At 38.4% G+C, this 16,250-nt stretch overlaps 1 protein-coding gene across 7 annotated transcripts in view; it reads left to right on the top strand.

Annotated features, from left to right (window-relative positions):
* LOC123768489 (transducin beta-like protein 2) overlaps positions 1–16,250 on the top strand; it is a 55,269-nt gene that overhangs the window by 32,524 nt on the left and 6,495 nt on the right. For 4 of the 7 annotated variants that reach the window (XM_045759088.2, XM_045759086.2, XM_045759087.2 and 1 more), the window contains exon 4: positions 1,881–5,004. In XM_045759088.2, coding sequence (XP_045615044.1) covers positions 1,881–3,493 — 1,613 coding nt within the window. In that variant the 3' untranslated portion in view covers positions 3,494–5,004. Of the gene's footprint in view, positions 1–1,880; positions 5,005–9,523; positions 9,748–11,832; positions 12,023–12,328; positions 12,515–13,532; positions 13,719–15,195; positions 15,306–16,250 lie in introns of those variants that run through there. The other 3 variants (XM_045759090.2, XM_045759091.2, XM_045759092.2) reach the window with 2 other exon arrangements.

Here is a 16,250-nt window from a genome sequence, read left to right as displayed (position 1 = left end):
AGTCACATCATCAAAGGGTTCGAGATCATGTATATACTGTATAATAAAATAAACAAAATATGAATTTGGTCTGACTGCGCTGCATAAATAGTATATATTTTAGAGTATTGCCTAAGATTTAAAAGTCCCATGGATACACAAGGCTTACATCAGCTTTCTCAGGGCTCCAATAAACAATCTCCAATTTTTTTTTTTAAATTACGGGGACTGTTCTTAGGTGTTAAGCCTTCCTACTGAAGGAGGAACCAAGGCTGGTGCATGCAGTGTGAGCTAACACCACCACTGTTCAGCTCGTGACAACAGCATCACTTAATACCTAGGCTGCACCATTGATTATACCATGCAACACCCAGATGACAAAATAAAAAAAAAATCTAACATTGTTTTCTCTATAAAAAAATTCTTAACTTTTTTGCCTAATAAAAAATGTTAAAATTAATTCCCTCACATGGGGGAAAATAAAGAACAAACTCAGATACTTACCATGGCTGTAGCAGGGCTGAGAAATGGACCTATGATATCACGACATGCTTGCTCCTTTGCAAATATCCCAGGCAGGTCACGCGTGACACTCAATTTTCTGGGAGTTGCCCAAATTAATTTTTTGTTACATTATATTTCACATATTTTATTCAAACTTTTTACACAAATTGTTCATTGTTGTCACTTGATTTTCTAATATAATAAAATATGCAGAACATCGATGCACATAATTGTCACTACATGCAATCCAAAATGTCTCGTTATATTTTACACTTGCATATTCAGACTTATTATTTACATGCTTATGCTCCAATATGTAACACTCTGAAGTTCTGCAGGGTGTGATAGTCTGTGAAGCACTTGGGTGGAAGGGTGGCAGGTGGGTAGCCAGCAGTGAGGGAGCGGGTGGTACATTGGGTGGACAGCACGGCGGGAAACAGAGATATCAGACTAGGACAGACTGGCTTATAAATCACACGATCCATTCCTCAGCTCCCCTCCCCCCCCCACTCCGATTCCATCCTATCCTATCACCGTACCCTCCCAGCTATCCCACAACCCTCTAGCCACATTTAGATGGTTTGTCTAGATGGGACTATTACTGTATGGTTATGATTCTTGGCTACCATCCTATCTGCTGGAGGCCTGGGAGGCAGACTGCCTGAGTGCCTGACATCAGACTTGTATTGTTTACTAACTGTCAGTGGTTGTGACTGTGAATGCCTGACTGGGTGTGACTGGCTTCTGCTACACAAGATTGTGAAATCTGGCAGGAAGAATGTAACCTTGGCCTAACGAGGGCAGTGTTATCACAAACCCAATAGTGGCCTCCCATTTAACAAGCACCGGGCTCGTTGTGTAAGGTGTTACTGGTGTAAGGATAATTTGTGTTGGGAAAAGAATACTTGTACAGTACTTAACCTTCCTTAACAAGAGTAAGCTTGGTGTGCAACAATGAATTACATTGAATTAACATAATTTGGATTTGGGATCGAGCCTATGCTGCCATATTATCATCTGACTAAAATACTTCATCGCTCAGTGTGTGTATTTACTCTGGGTTTCATTACAGTTCTTGTCCCTCACATCAAGCCCTGGCTGCCAAGGTGTGAATGCCTTGTGACTATATTTTATATATACATATATCTTAACTATGTAACTACTCCTCAAGTATAGTTTCAAAATACTGTAGTCATAATATAAATTTATACATTATTTAAAATATTGCCCTGTGAATTTCTTTTGATATGAAGTTTGCTGTTGTACTGTAGATAAGCAGGGTTAATACAGTGCACTCTGCTTAGTGAAGTTAAAGCTTCATTTAAATTTTCTTGTTTTTTTTTTATAGATACATTGCTGTTTTAAGTTTTATTTTTTCTTAACCTTTCATTAAGCAGAGTTCACTGTATTTTCTGCAGTTGGAAGTGGCGGACGCTTTGATCCTGGCGGAAGATTTGGGAAGGTGAACTCTAATGAAAATAATTTCGTTCTGGAGCGCACCATGGACTACCCTCTTTCTGAAGGCAGCAGCAGCAGCAGCAGCAGCTTGGAGGAGGTTGACACATCATCTGTTAGCAGCAGCAGCCACATTGCCACCAGCAATGCTCCTTCAGACATTGAAGATTGCATGATTGCTTCCAATAATTCAAAAATGTCTCGAAGGCAGCGCAAAAATAAGAACAAGAAAAGTAGAGGTCAAGGAAATTTGTCAAGTCAAGGTGGGGCATTAAAGATTGGGAGTGAAAGTACCCAAGTGCTTTTTGAGCACCTTGACAAAACGGAGGAACAGCTGTATGAACTTTTATTTCCACTCTGTTGTGGGATGGAGGACAGAGTGCTTAATGGTTATCCCTATGTTACCAATCATGGCGTTTTTATATTCAAAACCATTGGATACTCTACGTTGGCTGGAGTATTGAGTGGCGGTTGTGAGATTGTGGATGATGAGATGAATAAAAAACAAGCAGCAGATATTCACAAGATTGTAGATGTTGAGGTTGGTAATTCTGATTATTCTGATCCAGAATCACTGGAAGATGAAAGTGCCAGTAGTGATAGCTATCATGATGACTGCCAGGAAACATCATCTGGTATTAGCACAGATAGCAAAGATAGTGAAGGTGATTATGAGAGTTCATACACTAGTGATATGGATGTAAATTTCTGTACGAACTTTGATTCCAATTTTACCTGTAAAAATAAGAAATGTGGAAATTATCAGCCAATTGAAAAGTGCAAGAGATGTAAGCAATCTTTTAATGTAAATGATAATGGAAGTAGAGCTTGCCAATATCATCCCAAAAAAGTGACAATACGGAAAGATGGCCAGCTACGTTACGTGTGTTGTAACAAGATGAAAGGTGTACAGGGATGTACCATAGCACCCATGCATGTGTATTATAATATAAAAGTGGGTCTAAATGGCCCTTTGGATACCTTTATTTGTACAAGAGGAGGAGAAGGCAAAAGAGTACTAGGTTTAGATTGTGAGATGATCTTCACAACAGAAGGATTTGAGTTGGCAAGAGTCACCTTAGTAAGTATTAATGGGAAGGTAATTCTTGATCTCTACGTAAAGCCCGTGGGACGAGTGTTTGATTACAACACACAGTTCTCGGGCATTACTGCCAGACACATGGATCAAGCTGTGTCCTTTACAGAGGCTCGTGACAGGGTATTGAATCTGGTGTCAAGTTCAACAGTCCTCATTGGTCACAGCTTAGAAGGTGACCTGGCAGCATTGCACATGGTTCACCGCAATGTTATAGACACTGCCTTGCTCTTCAAGGCTCCACAAAATTCTCAGTCATTGGGGCTAGTTGTAAACAAGCAGTCATTAAAGTCATTGGCCAAGAGACACTTGTGTAGGGATATTCAAAAGGATGGAAATAGGGGTCATGACAGCCTAGAGGATGCCAGTGCTGTTCTGGACCTGGTTCTTAATTATTTTGTTGAATCTCCCAAATTTCCTAAAATAGCTCCATTACCAGTTGCACTTCAAAATATGTGATGTGATTCCATGTTAATTCTTAATACAAACTAGTGTTTATGCTCTGGGAATCTAAAAAAAAAAAAAGTCATATCACATATTGTGCCTTAATCATTGTGTACTCAAGGTTGAGTTTTGAAAGTTTGTTTGCTTAGTGCATGTTGAATGCTCTTTTCTTGCTCATAGCTTTCATTTTGTAATGTTCATGATGCAATAAGTGCATAGATTTTAATACATTTTTAGCTTCAAATGAAAGCCTTTACAATTAGATTTTATTGATTGTACTCTGTATGATAGAATATGAAATTAATTAAACTTGAAACCTGTGAGAAAAATGAATGGTACATTTATAAGCATCCAATTTTAGTTATTTATCACAAGTAGGATAGGAACTTATATGGCAGCTTTTTGTATAGGGTAATTTATGTTTTGTTTGTGGTTGTGACTCATCTAGATAGGTAGTAGTTAGGATTTTATAGTGTATAGTTTGCTACATTTTTATACTAATTGATAGCGTTTAAACAGATGCAGTGTCTTGGCAAAGCTCGTATATGTGCAGTAATAGCTGTGATAATTAGCATTCCAGTATTGGGTGACTTAATGAAAATGCTGTTACATGCCAGAACTGTTGTGCTCTATGTATCTCAGCTGGCTGAGCTGTCGGCACAACCTCTTTCCTCTTGGATGTCCTGTTGTTAGCAAGCTTATTTTAATTATTCCTATGATCTGATACTCTGCATGAATGCCTTTTCTAAAGTGATTTTTTTTTATCAAAATTTTCAATTAAAATATAATCCCAGCCAGCTGAGCATGTGGCCATTTTTATTTGTTTAAGAAGCTAAGTAGAAGGCTCTAGTTGACTTGTGCAGAAAAAAATGCCATTTTATTTTTTAATTGCGGAAAATATTTGACTCGTGGTTGGTGTTTTGTTGGTAGGTGTTTTTAGTTGTGTGAATGCCCAAGTGTTGATAATTTTAGTTATTATAAATTATTTTCATTTGCAAAATTCATTAAAAACAATGACAGCTTTTTGGAGCATTGTCATTGATGTCATGATCTCCTAGTTTACATGTAACTCATTGTTTTAGCTTTCATAACTTTCATAACAAGTCATAAATTCCTGTTTTGTTTATTTTTATACTTTCATCATAAATCCTCATTATGGTCCAATTTTTAACATACGATAAAGAATTTTTAAATATATTTTTTGTCCTCATTTTATTGATCTTCCTAATTAGAACAAATTATTTTAATTTGACTACTCTGTTTTGTCAATTCTTATTTCAATACTGTAATTCTATCCTATCATTTTCTGCCCTAGTGAACTTGTATTTACCAAACCAATTTTTCAGTCATTAGATTAGGTAAATTGAACAATCTTCACTTCAAATATCATAAAACTAAAAAAAAAAACTGTAAAATTTAAAGACTGCTATGCAGATAAAACTTAAGAGATACAGTACCTTCGTAACTCGGTGATTTATTTGAAGCAAGTATTATATATTGCTGTTAAACAATAAAGTTTAATACCATTTACGTTTATTATTCCCTCGTTATATCTCTTTGGACATTTACTTTGCCTAATTCTTTCATATACTACAAATGAGTAGCTCATTAGATTGATTTGACTGTACAGTGGTTAATCACTATTCCAAAGCCTGATATCCCAAATCATTGATTAATCCGCAAAAGATCGACTTTGAATTATCTCTTAGGATAACTCTGAATTGCCTGGATGTGACCAGATTACATGCTTGATTATGACTAATGTTGCCAGATTTTTGCTTTAAAGTACTGTATGCAAAAAATCTATAATGTAATAATAAAATAATCCCCTGATTACTGTAAATACTGCATACTAATTATATATATAATGAATTAGAGCAATAGAAGTGAACAATTTGAGGAACTGTAAAGAATAATTTTTTTTATTATAAGTTGTAGTGCACAAGTCTTTAAAGTGAAGAATACCGAGAGCACTAAGGTGGGTTGACCCTATTGAAAGGATCATCGTGTACCACTGAAAGTTGTGTGCAGTATTAATGAAGTTGAGAGTAACCAAGTAAGGTCAAGCAGATTATGGGAAGACATGGTGTGTACCCGCCTAGCTGTGCTTGCCTATCTATGAAAGGATGTGTAAAATGTATGGGATATAGTTGAAAAGATGGGTATTATCAGTTAAAGGAAAATTTGGGTGTTCCTGATGGTGCTACATAGCCTTCCCGGTTTGGTGCCTTCTTTTGATAATTACTTGGGTGTTCCTGTGTTGTGGTTCCGAGACCAACCTGTGTTGGTCTCGGTCTTTCTGTGTGGTAGTTTGTACTGTATAGCACTAAACAGCTCTGAAGGGGGCACTGATACCTTTACAGCTTCTCTTTATCTCACAGGGTTGATGCCTCACCACTATGGTAGTTATGTAGTTAGGTAATGGTAATTATGGAAGATGGTGTTCATTATGTATAACTTTGAAAATATACAGTATGTATAAATATATGCACTATGTATTTATTCATACTAATACTGTATATATGTACTGTATAAGTTGACCAAACCACACACTAGAAGATGGAAAAACGATGTTTTGGTCCACCCTGGACCATTATCAAGTCGATTGTGATGAGACGAGGGAGGCATGGACATAAGTAAGGCAGGAGAGATGAGGAGGAAACCTTAGAGGAAGGTAAGAACAGGGCAAAAGGTATGTTAGGGATTGGTGAAATAAAGGGTGTAAGGGGATAATAATTGGAGTAAGAATGGAAATGTAAGAAGAGAAAGAAAACACAAAAAAGTATGTGTAGACTTATGTTGTGTCACTTTTGTTAGAAAGTTTAGAACATTTGAGTATGTACTGTACTGTGGAAGGGAAGAGTCAACAGCAACAAAGCCAGGACTAAGGTTCATGTTGGTAGGTTGTGTGTCGGAGCCGATTCAACAAGACTGCTTCTGTGAAGAGTAGAGACAGAAAAGATTATTTCAGAAGACCAATCAATAAGATGACCAGAATCCCCAACATGACAGAAGAGAGCATTATTTGTGTCTGCAGACTTGAACACTTCTTTTGTGTTCCTTAAGTCTTGTCATTTAGCAATACTTAAGGAACACAAAAGTGTTTCAACCTTAGTAACCTAGATCACGTTACTAAGTCTATGGAAGGAAAGTGAGGGATTCAGGATTTTTTTAAAGATGGGGTATGGTTGCTGGAGGCCTGAGAAAGCAAATGTAAGGTCACTTGTATGGATAAGTTTTGAATCTTATGATATACTAACATCATCATATGTGTACTGGAGCGCCACCACTTCCCTTAATATGTCGGCTGGTACAGTGCAGGGGTTAAGAGTAGCGTTGATGTTATGATAATTTTCTCAGATCTTGGATTCTACTCTGGCAGGGAGTCCCAAGTTTAGCTTGAGCAGCCATCACTTTTCATTATACCGTATTGCTTTCTGGTTGACCTCTAAATGGTCTATCACTATTTCTACCACCTAATTCTATACAGGTGGGTGGTAAAGATGTTCTAGAATTCAATGTGATTATTGGTGGAGAGCATAGAACAGGTTGAATAATAATGTTAATTGATCTACTGAGGGAAGTCAAAAAGTGGGACTGGTTCAGCCTATCTGGCCTGAAGATAGAAATAGCGGATCTGAATGGGCCACAAAAAAATATGCATCATCCCATTGCGCAACCTCTTTGTCTGGATGGTAGAGTGACTTTCGCTTCATGCAGGTGAACATTCAATTCCCGACCATCCAAGTGGTTGGGCACTATTCCTTCCCTCAGTCCCATTCCAAACCCTTATCCTGATTCCTTCCAAGTGCTATGTAGGCATGGTGGCTTGATGCTGTCTCCTGATACATAGTTCCCTTCTTCATGGTTCACAAAACTATTCAACTTACTAAGGATCACTTAACAGATGTATTGGCCATGCAAAGTACCCACATGATAATTTTATGACTGTCATGTCCTGTTTACAATTTTTTCTTTTAGTTGAATGCTGAACCCTGATTTTTATTTTCAGAATAAAAGCTTTACAACAAATCCTTTAACACTTATCACATGATACTCTGCTCAGTAAATCTGACTTCTCTCATGTAGATAAGCTTATCCCTCTGCATCCTTAATATTATTTAAATTCTTTAGATTGAGGTATGCTTTTTATAGACATAATAGCTTAACAATTTATCTTTATAATTACCTACTTTATAGCTAACCACAATGCTTCCAGCTCACAACTACTGATATAAGCTTGTGCCTAGAGCTTTAGACTGTCCATAGCCTACATGGGCAAGGCTGATGATAAAGCTCCATCTGAAACCTTGGTTAAAAGTTCAAAAGATGGGGGTGGGGGGGGGGGGGGTGTTCTCTGCTAATCTGAACCCTGGAATTCCTGAGCCCTCATTGAGCAGGATGCCGGACAAACCAATTCTATTTCTGGAGCCACAACTACCCCAGGGAGAAAACTATGCAGATGAAGTTAACTGTCTTAAGATTCTGCCAGTAAGGTGACAAAACGTTCATCACAAGCTCTAGATGAGAAGCCAGATCTCCTATGGTTTATGGGGATGAGATGATGGCTGCTTGGGATTTCAGCAAATTTATGAATCTGAATACTCCAGCACCACTCATGTCTGATTGCTAGACAGCCGGCATAGTGTGTACAAATAAGCCAGTTGTTTAGGTTGACCAAGACTTGGAAAATCTCAAACCCAACACACCAGTTATCAGACTGGTAAGTCTGATGAAAGTGTTCAGAGAGATTCATCACGGGGGAAGCCCTAAAGTGGAAACTGATGCTCTGGACATGTCCCCATGTGCTAACTGGCACTTGCCAGTTGGCATCCTAGAGATAGCGAGACGAGCCATTAGAAATACAAAGAATATGATGGATAAGTCTTGACAAATCAAGAACTATTCTCATTTTGGTGGAGCCCTTCATCATTGGGAAGAGACAGGACTGCATCCAAAGAGAATGAGTGATGGATATTACAGTCTTGTCCAATATTTAGCTATGAGCATGAAAAAGCAGGTGCGCGCCAAAGGTGGATTTTCTGGACACCACACTCTTGAACTCGGGAATTCCTGGCAGAGGCATGATAATGTTTGAAGCAGTTTCTCTATCCTTCTAACAGCTGGGAACACTACAACATGATTATGGGCAAGCAGGGGCAAAGAACCTCAATATAGTGTGGGAGTTTGTGAGGTAGGACTGTTTTAGCAGAGAAACAAAATATCCCTCTGCAGATACAGCACCTGTACCTCATCAGGGAACTTGAAAGACTGAAAATGGGTGAAGTGCAAAAAGAGACAGGGTGTGGAGGCAGAAACAAATGGCCGAGTTTCTTTCACCCTGATGCTTATGTTATCCTAGCAGTAAATAAGTACCTGGGAGTTAGACAGCTGCTACAGGCTGCTTCCTGAGGATGTGTGTGTGTGTGTGAAAATTAGGATTAAGGACCTGCAGGAAATGCTATGCATGCTAGTGGCTGTACAAGAATGTAAGAACTCTTGTACCGTATATATAAATAAATAAAAAAATAAAGTTGCTTGGTATTATTTTTATCTATTTTAATTCAAATCTTGTGTATTGTTCATTAAACAAATTTTAATTTAAAACAATATATTTATTTATATATTTACAAGAGTTCTTACATTCTTGTACAGCCACTAGCACACAGCGTTTCAGGCAAGTCCTCAATCCTATGTTTCCCAGAATATGACCCGCCAAATCGTTTAACAACCAGGTACCCATTTTACTGTTGGGTAAACAGAGGCTACAGTTAAGGATTGACGCCCAGTAAATTCTTCCCAGTCAGGATATGAACTCTGGACAAAGCGCTTGTGAAACACCAGGCGAGTGTCTTAACCACTACAGCATGAGGACTTGGGAACAATTTACAGTACCATCAGTCTGATTTTCAGGTAATCACAGTATTGTGCTGGCAGTACGTAATTATAATAACAATAATAATACTTTAATTTCTCTGAAATGTTCATTCTTTTTCTATTGCATGTGCACTCATCAGTCTGAAATATATTTCATGTTTTCTGCAGATCGAACAGTGTTAATTTGGTCTACCAAAGATTTTGGTAATAGAGAGCATAAAAGTGTGAGAGGAAACATAGAGTTTGACTTTGCAACTAAGGTACGCTGGAGTCCGGATGGCAAAGCTTTTATTGTCCACAAGTCCATTGCTAATGTTATTGAAGTTTACAAAGTAACTAAAAGACCCGATGGTACATTGGGAAACCCCCAGGTGGCTCTCACGTTCCCGCAGGTACGTTAAAAATGTGTTTTTATGCAATGAGAGATTTTATTAACACTGATTCTTAAACTTTCAACAGTTAGTTATGCTACTTTTTTTTTAATTCATTGAGGAAAGATGCATACTGTATTTTGTATATTGTCTAATGATATGATAGTGTGTATATGGTCTGGTGATATGATAGTGCCAGTTAATATTGATCATATGATGGTGCCCTGTTAAGATTGATCGCATGATAGGGCCATGTTAAGATTGACGATGTGATATTGCCATGTTAAGATTGATCACATGATAGTGCCATGTTAAGATAGAACTGAATAGTGCACCTCCAACACATTGAGTATACAAGGAATGTTTAGTAGGGAAAGGTTAGATGGTGTAAGATGTTGCACATGAAGGTTATAGAATGAGAGGCTGCAGCAGCAATTGTTGATAAGAACAAGAGGTTATTTTTATTAGATGCTACTAAGGGGAGAAATAATAAAGGGGTGTGAGGGGGGGGGTGTTAAGGATACATGAAAAGATTAGTTTGGCAGAAGAAAGCTCAAATGAGGAGCTTGGCAGAAAGGTAGAGTATTATGAAGATAAGTTGGGAAGTATAAGAGAGAGGCTGGCAGAGAAGTGATTGGGAATAGAGAAGAAGAAACATGGCATTATATTAGAAGACAAGATATTATATGAGAAGACAAACATGGTGCAGTATTATATTAATTGGTGGATACAAAATTAAAAGTAAGCGGTGAGAGCATTTTGTGTGTTTTCTAATTCAGTGAATTGGCCAGGTCTGTGGAGATTAATGAGCATGTATAATGCCCTTGTGAATATTGAGTGAATACATGGATGTTGTCATGAATGACATTAAAGTGAGATTACTAGTAATGCCTGTTAATTTAGAGTGGTGAGAGTAAATCAAGACATGTATCTAATCTGATGTATGAAGACTATGCAATTCTTCTGACAAAAAAGTTGGTTGACATATGTGAGAGAAGAACACTGAAAGTGAATGTGAATAAAAGTAGAGTTGTGGTTGTACAGAGTGAAGGAAACTCGCCATGTGAAGTAAGACTAAATGTCAATAGCTTAGAAGTGCTTGATCAACTTAAATACCTGTGCTTTGTATTGGACCAAGGAGTAATTTTTGGTGAGAAAGTTGAGTTAATTAAGTTTGTGAAGAAAAGTGGCTGACACAATGAAAGCCCTAGTTAGTAAGTATAAAATAGGAATAGACTCCAATTAAAGGGTTGCATGAAAGCGTTGTAGTACCAATCATTAGGTATAAAAGTGAGATGCTTAGGTGGTACCAGTGTGAAAACCACACAGTTGAGTTAGTAGAAATGGACTATCTGAGATGCATTTAGAGTAAGTATTATGAGAACATTGTAAAGAGTAAAAATGTTACAGAAAGATGTGTAGTGCAATTCTTAAAATGGTAAGACTGAGGAGAATGTATAGAGATGGTTTGGTCATGTTAAATAAAAGGATGATGGTAGGGTGGTTAAGAGATTGTTCAAATGAGAGACCTAGGAGGAGAGGAAAGCAAAGAAGAGGAACTGACATAGTGAGTTTGTGTGTGAGGAAGCATGGATTAAATGTGAACAGCACAGAAAAGTGTAAGTGAAAGCAGTTTGTTAATAAGGGAGGAAATGTTTAATGTGGTTTTTATATGACTAGTTATAGAAATCATTATGCAGTGTATATGTTGTCACATGAAGCAGTGGCGTACTGCTGTGGATGTGTTGTTGGAGTGGCAATTCTGATTCTGTGTAGTGCAGTTTATTGTGGAAGATCTAGTGAATGAATGATATTTTCCTCCAAACTGATACCTCCCCATCCCCCTGTAAATTGGAAATGGGGTAATAGTTTCTTTGAACAATGTGACTTAAATTTGGATAAATATTCTACAAACACACTTTACATTATGTAAATTCATGTAGATATAATTCATTAACATATGAAATGCATAATTACTTAGAGATGTTATTAAATAAATATTAATGTTTAATAATTTAATGGAACAATATTGTGCAACTTTGAATGGAATGTGAGAAAGGAAATGTAAATTACTGCGTTTCTAACACATGGTATAATTTGTTATAGCAAAATGAAGAAGCCGACGTGATAGCGCTGGATGTGGCTGTGTCGGGTAAATTCATCATGACCTGCAATAACAAGAACCAGCTTGTGATATGGAGTCTGCGTGGTGATATATTAGAGACTGTTGATACACACCATGGCGACACATACTCTGCCACGCTGTCACCTTGTGGACGCTTCGTTGCAACTACCGGTATGTGTGTGTTCTCTCGCTGATTACGTTACTCGAGAGATACATTTGGTCTAGTAAAGATCATATTTTGCTGCAAACATAACATATCTCAAGTTGTTGTTTTTGTTCAGATTTTATATTGAAATGAAATTAATATAACTAAAGTTATTATTTTTTAATAAATTTGCAAGCCATTGAACTTTAAAAAAATGCAATCCTCTGCATTTTTGTTTAATTAAGTATTGTGTAGTGGCAATTTTTGTTTACTTTGTTAGAAATATATGTAGATTCAGTAGGTGATGAACTCTTATTAAAAAAAAATTCCAGGGTTTACACCTGATGTGAAAGTATGGGAAGTAAAATTTGGCAAGACAGGAAATTATGATGGAGTGAAGCGAGCGTATGACCTCACAGGGCACAAGGCTGGCATTTATAGCTGTGACATCAACTGTGATTCTACCCGCATGGTGTCAGTCTCCAAAGATGGGACCTGGAGACTCTTCGACACCAACAGTAAGTTGTGTATAGTATCTAGATGTCTGACTAACATTGTTCTATTTGACTGACTTTCAGAAACAATCTGTTTACCAGTCTGACAATCTGAATTATACCCTGGAGACCATAAAACACACATCACATATAAGGTCCATGAGTTCTACTCAGTGAATATGACTACTGTGCTCATATTTTGTAACTGTACAGATTTAGAGCACAAGTTGAACTGATGTTTAATCCATTTGGTGGTCTAAACCTCGTTCCAAGGCAATGAACACCAATAACAATACATGATACACATCTTGCCTCTAATGCACCAGTTGCTCACCCAAGACTAGATACCATGAACTATCTACCAGAACTTTGCGCAAATAAGCTCATTACCAGTCATGCCATTTAAAATTAAGAAGTGCAGTAGCATACTTTGTAACTAGTATACTGTACCTCAACCTCACTGTAATACCTGAAGAATATCTGTTCCATTAATACAGATTTTTCCTATATTGAAATATTGTATTTTCAACCTTGTAGTTTATTATATTTGACTTGGAAATTCTATATATTTCCAAGAGGTCACTCCTGACTATGACAAACCCGATGTGTTAATAGGACTAAAAAATAAAAATATTATTGTTTGCATTGGCCATGCCTGACTGACATGTAACTTGGGAGCACACACATTCAGGTCCCAATGACTTTCTTTGAATCAGATGATGTACAGTTTGTATAACCAATTTCCTTAATCTCTTAAATACTCTTTAGTGATTACTGGCCTCTAACATACTCAGTACAGTATATATTTATTACTGAATAATTCAAGGCACAGCGATACACACTTACTTATTCCTTGGAAATTTAGCACTTCACGTGCACTCCTCATGAGTCTCAGAATCATTTATCCTCATAACTCATGTCATATCCAAACCATAATGACTATTTACATAGAAGAAACTGATATTCTAACATGCATTATAACTTGGGTGTCTTTCATACATTTGCATTTATTTATTTATTCTCTTTCATTTTTGTTTTGCAGTTGAATATGAGAAAGGTCAACTAGTATACTTGCTGCATACAGGAAATTATGATAAAAAGGATTATCCTGCCAAGATACGCCTCTCTCCTGATGGGCGGACCATAGTGATCGCTTCTCTAGCTACCTTGACATTCTTCTCTGCTATTACTGCCGATAAACTCAACACCATCGAAGATATTTACTCAGGTACGAAAATAGACCAATGCTGCTTAATTTGAGAGGAAATCTCTCACTAGGTTGACTTACTTTCTGAGGTGTTCTCCATCCTACATCAGCCCTAAATTAAATGTGTATGACGCCCTTTTGAAGTCCATGCTGCTGAAAGTCGTGAACCTTCCGTTGGACGACTCTCAATGGGAGCAAGCAACCCTCCCTGTAAAACTCTGTGGCCTTGGTGTCCGCCCAGCTTCCCAGATTGCTCTACCAGCCTTCCTTTCCTCCTCCCATGCATTGCACGACCTCATAAGAGATATCCTACCAGAACCCCTGAGTGATTCAGTAGGAATACACGATCCGGCTTTCACTGAATGTTAAATCAGTGGGGAGGTGCTCTTGCGGCCCCAACACCCATCATAGATCCAATAAAAAGCATAAACAGTCCAGCTGGGACCACCCACTAGTGGAAAAAATGGCTGATGCCATGCTCAGCGCTGCAACATCAGACCAGGAGAAAGCCTGCCTCAGGGCAGTGCATGCCCCCCCCCCCCCCCCCATGCAGGAGACTTCCTTCTGGCAGTACCGATGCCGGCAATGGGCACAAGTCTAGATCCAGAATCCCTTCATGTAGCAGTGGCCCTCCACTGCTACACAAAGGGATGCCCCAATTTACACTGAATACAAGTGTATTTGCAACAGGGTGGAAGCAGACCAATGTGGACTGCATGGGTTGCATTGCGGAAGATCCAAGGTCTGGCATGCAAGACACAACGAGGTTAATGATATCATCAAGAGGAGCCTTGTCTCGGCTCAGTGCCTAGTGGGGAGAGAGAGAGAACCTTGCATCCTAAGGGACCAAAACCCCGCACTTCACTCAGATTGCATCACAATATACCCCTGGAAGAGGGGCAGACAGCTGGTGTGGGACTACATGTATCCACCCTGGCTGACACCTACATACACTTCGGTGCTGATCAAGCAGGTGGGGCGGCCAACCACAGGGAAACAGCAAAATCAGTCAAGTACAGGCGACTTGAAGGTCAATACACCTTTGTTCCCATAGCGTCTGAGATGCATGGCCCCTGGGGTAAGCGTGCTCAAGGAATTGGGTTGACTCTGGTGATGTTAATGAGCCTATGGCTCATTGTACATACATATGTACATACATACATATATACATACATACAAAAATACATACATACATACATATATACATACATATATACATACATACATATATACATATACATACATATACATACAGACAGTATCAAGTAAAAACAAAAAGATATATACTGTACTATGGTACAGTATATGGAAATGTTTTGTGTTGCAGAATGGCTAAAGACCTGCATAGAGTAGTAATCACTTTATTCACACCAAAATTTATCGTTACTTTTGTTTTGAAGAAATGGACACTCATAACTTTTTTTTTCAAATATTGAAGATAAAGGAACTTTTAATAGTTTAAATAATTCATTTGAAAATACTTATTTTATTTTTCCAGGTGACATCATGGATGTAATTATTGATCCCAGTAGCAAGATTGTAATCACACTGGGGGACAAGCATGTGAGAGTGTTTCATAATGTGGCTGGCTACATGGCTACAATTCAGGTTAGTTTAAATTTTCACTATTTATGAGGTATCGTTGCTTGGGATACCTTATGACTACTGAATTTTTTCCAGCGCAGACATAGTCACACGTCTGCTTCCAGAACTCTCCTTGTCTGAACTGTCTGTCTGGAGAGCAAATGGCCTTTGCAGGAACAAAGTCAAGGTTGGCCAGCACTGAGCTTGAAGCAGAGGGGCTTGCCACATCTGAAAAACTTGGAACACTACTGTCTAAGTGGATAGCAAAGAATGTATTAGAAAAGGAAGATGGCTGCATACAGAAGCTGGACTGCCTGGTGGTAGCATTAGGTATTAAGAGTTTTGCACTACTTTTCAATGTTTATCGTGTTCTGTGTGAGTCATTTGCAGAGTTTGGTGGTTTCAAACCTTTGGTCCTTGTTAACCCTCCAGTTGGCTGTAAACCTTCACTGACCTTTCAAACGCTTTCTTGGTGTGATGGTGAATTGTCAATTACTCTTTGCACCTCTGTGAGGGAAAGGGCCAGGTTTTGGCTGTGGTCCCCAGTAGGCCAAATAGATCTCGTGTCTGATGTGAGCCCGTATGCACAGAGCAATCTCACTGAAATAGCTTTAGGAAGTTACTAGGGCCTCCTACATTACCTACCTTGTGGAGGTTCTGAGGACCAAAGACCCGGCAGCCCGGGTTGTCTGGTCAACCCGGCCGTTGGATGCGGCTGCTCTTAATTTGACATATGAATCACAGCCTGGTTAATCAGGTATTCTTTGGAAGTGTTTGTTGAGTCCTCTCTAGAACACTATGAGAGGCCTGCCAGTTATGCCTATTATGTGTAGTAGGAGTGTTGAAAAAGTCTTGGGGTCCCTTGATGATAATAGAGTTCATCCCCAGGGTACCCATTGCATATGCTTTTCAATGGGGGGTATTTTTCATGTCCTGTAATCTCTTGTGTTCAAATTTGAAACCAGCTCC

The sequence above is a fragment of the Procambarus clarkii genome, chromosome 35, assembly GCF_040958095.1.
Source record: "Procambarus clarkii isolate CNS0578487 chromosome 35, FALCON_Pclarkii_2.0, whole genome shotgun sequence".
Lineage (NCBI taxonomy): Eukaryota > Metazoa > Arthropoda > Malacostraca > Decapoda > Cambaridae > Procambarus > Procambarus clarkii.
Note: the sequence above shows the minus strand (reverse complement) of the source record. Positions and strands in the feature narration are given on the sequence as shown.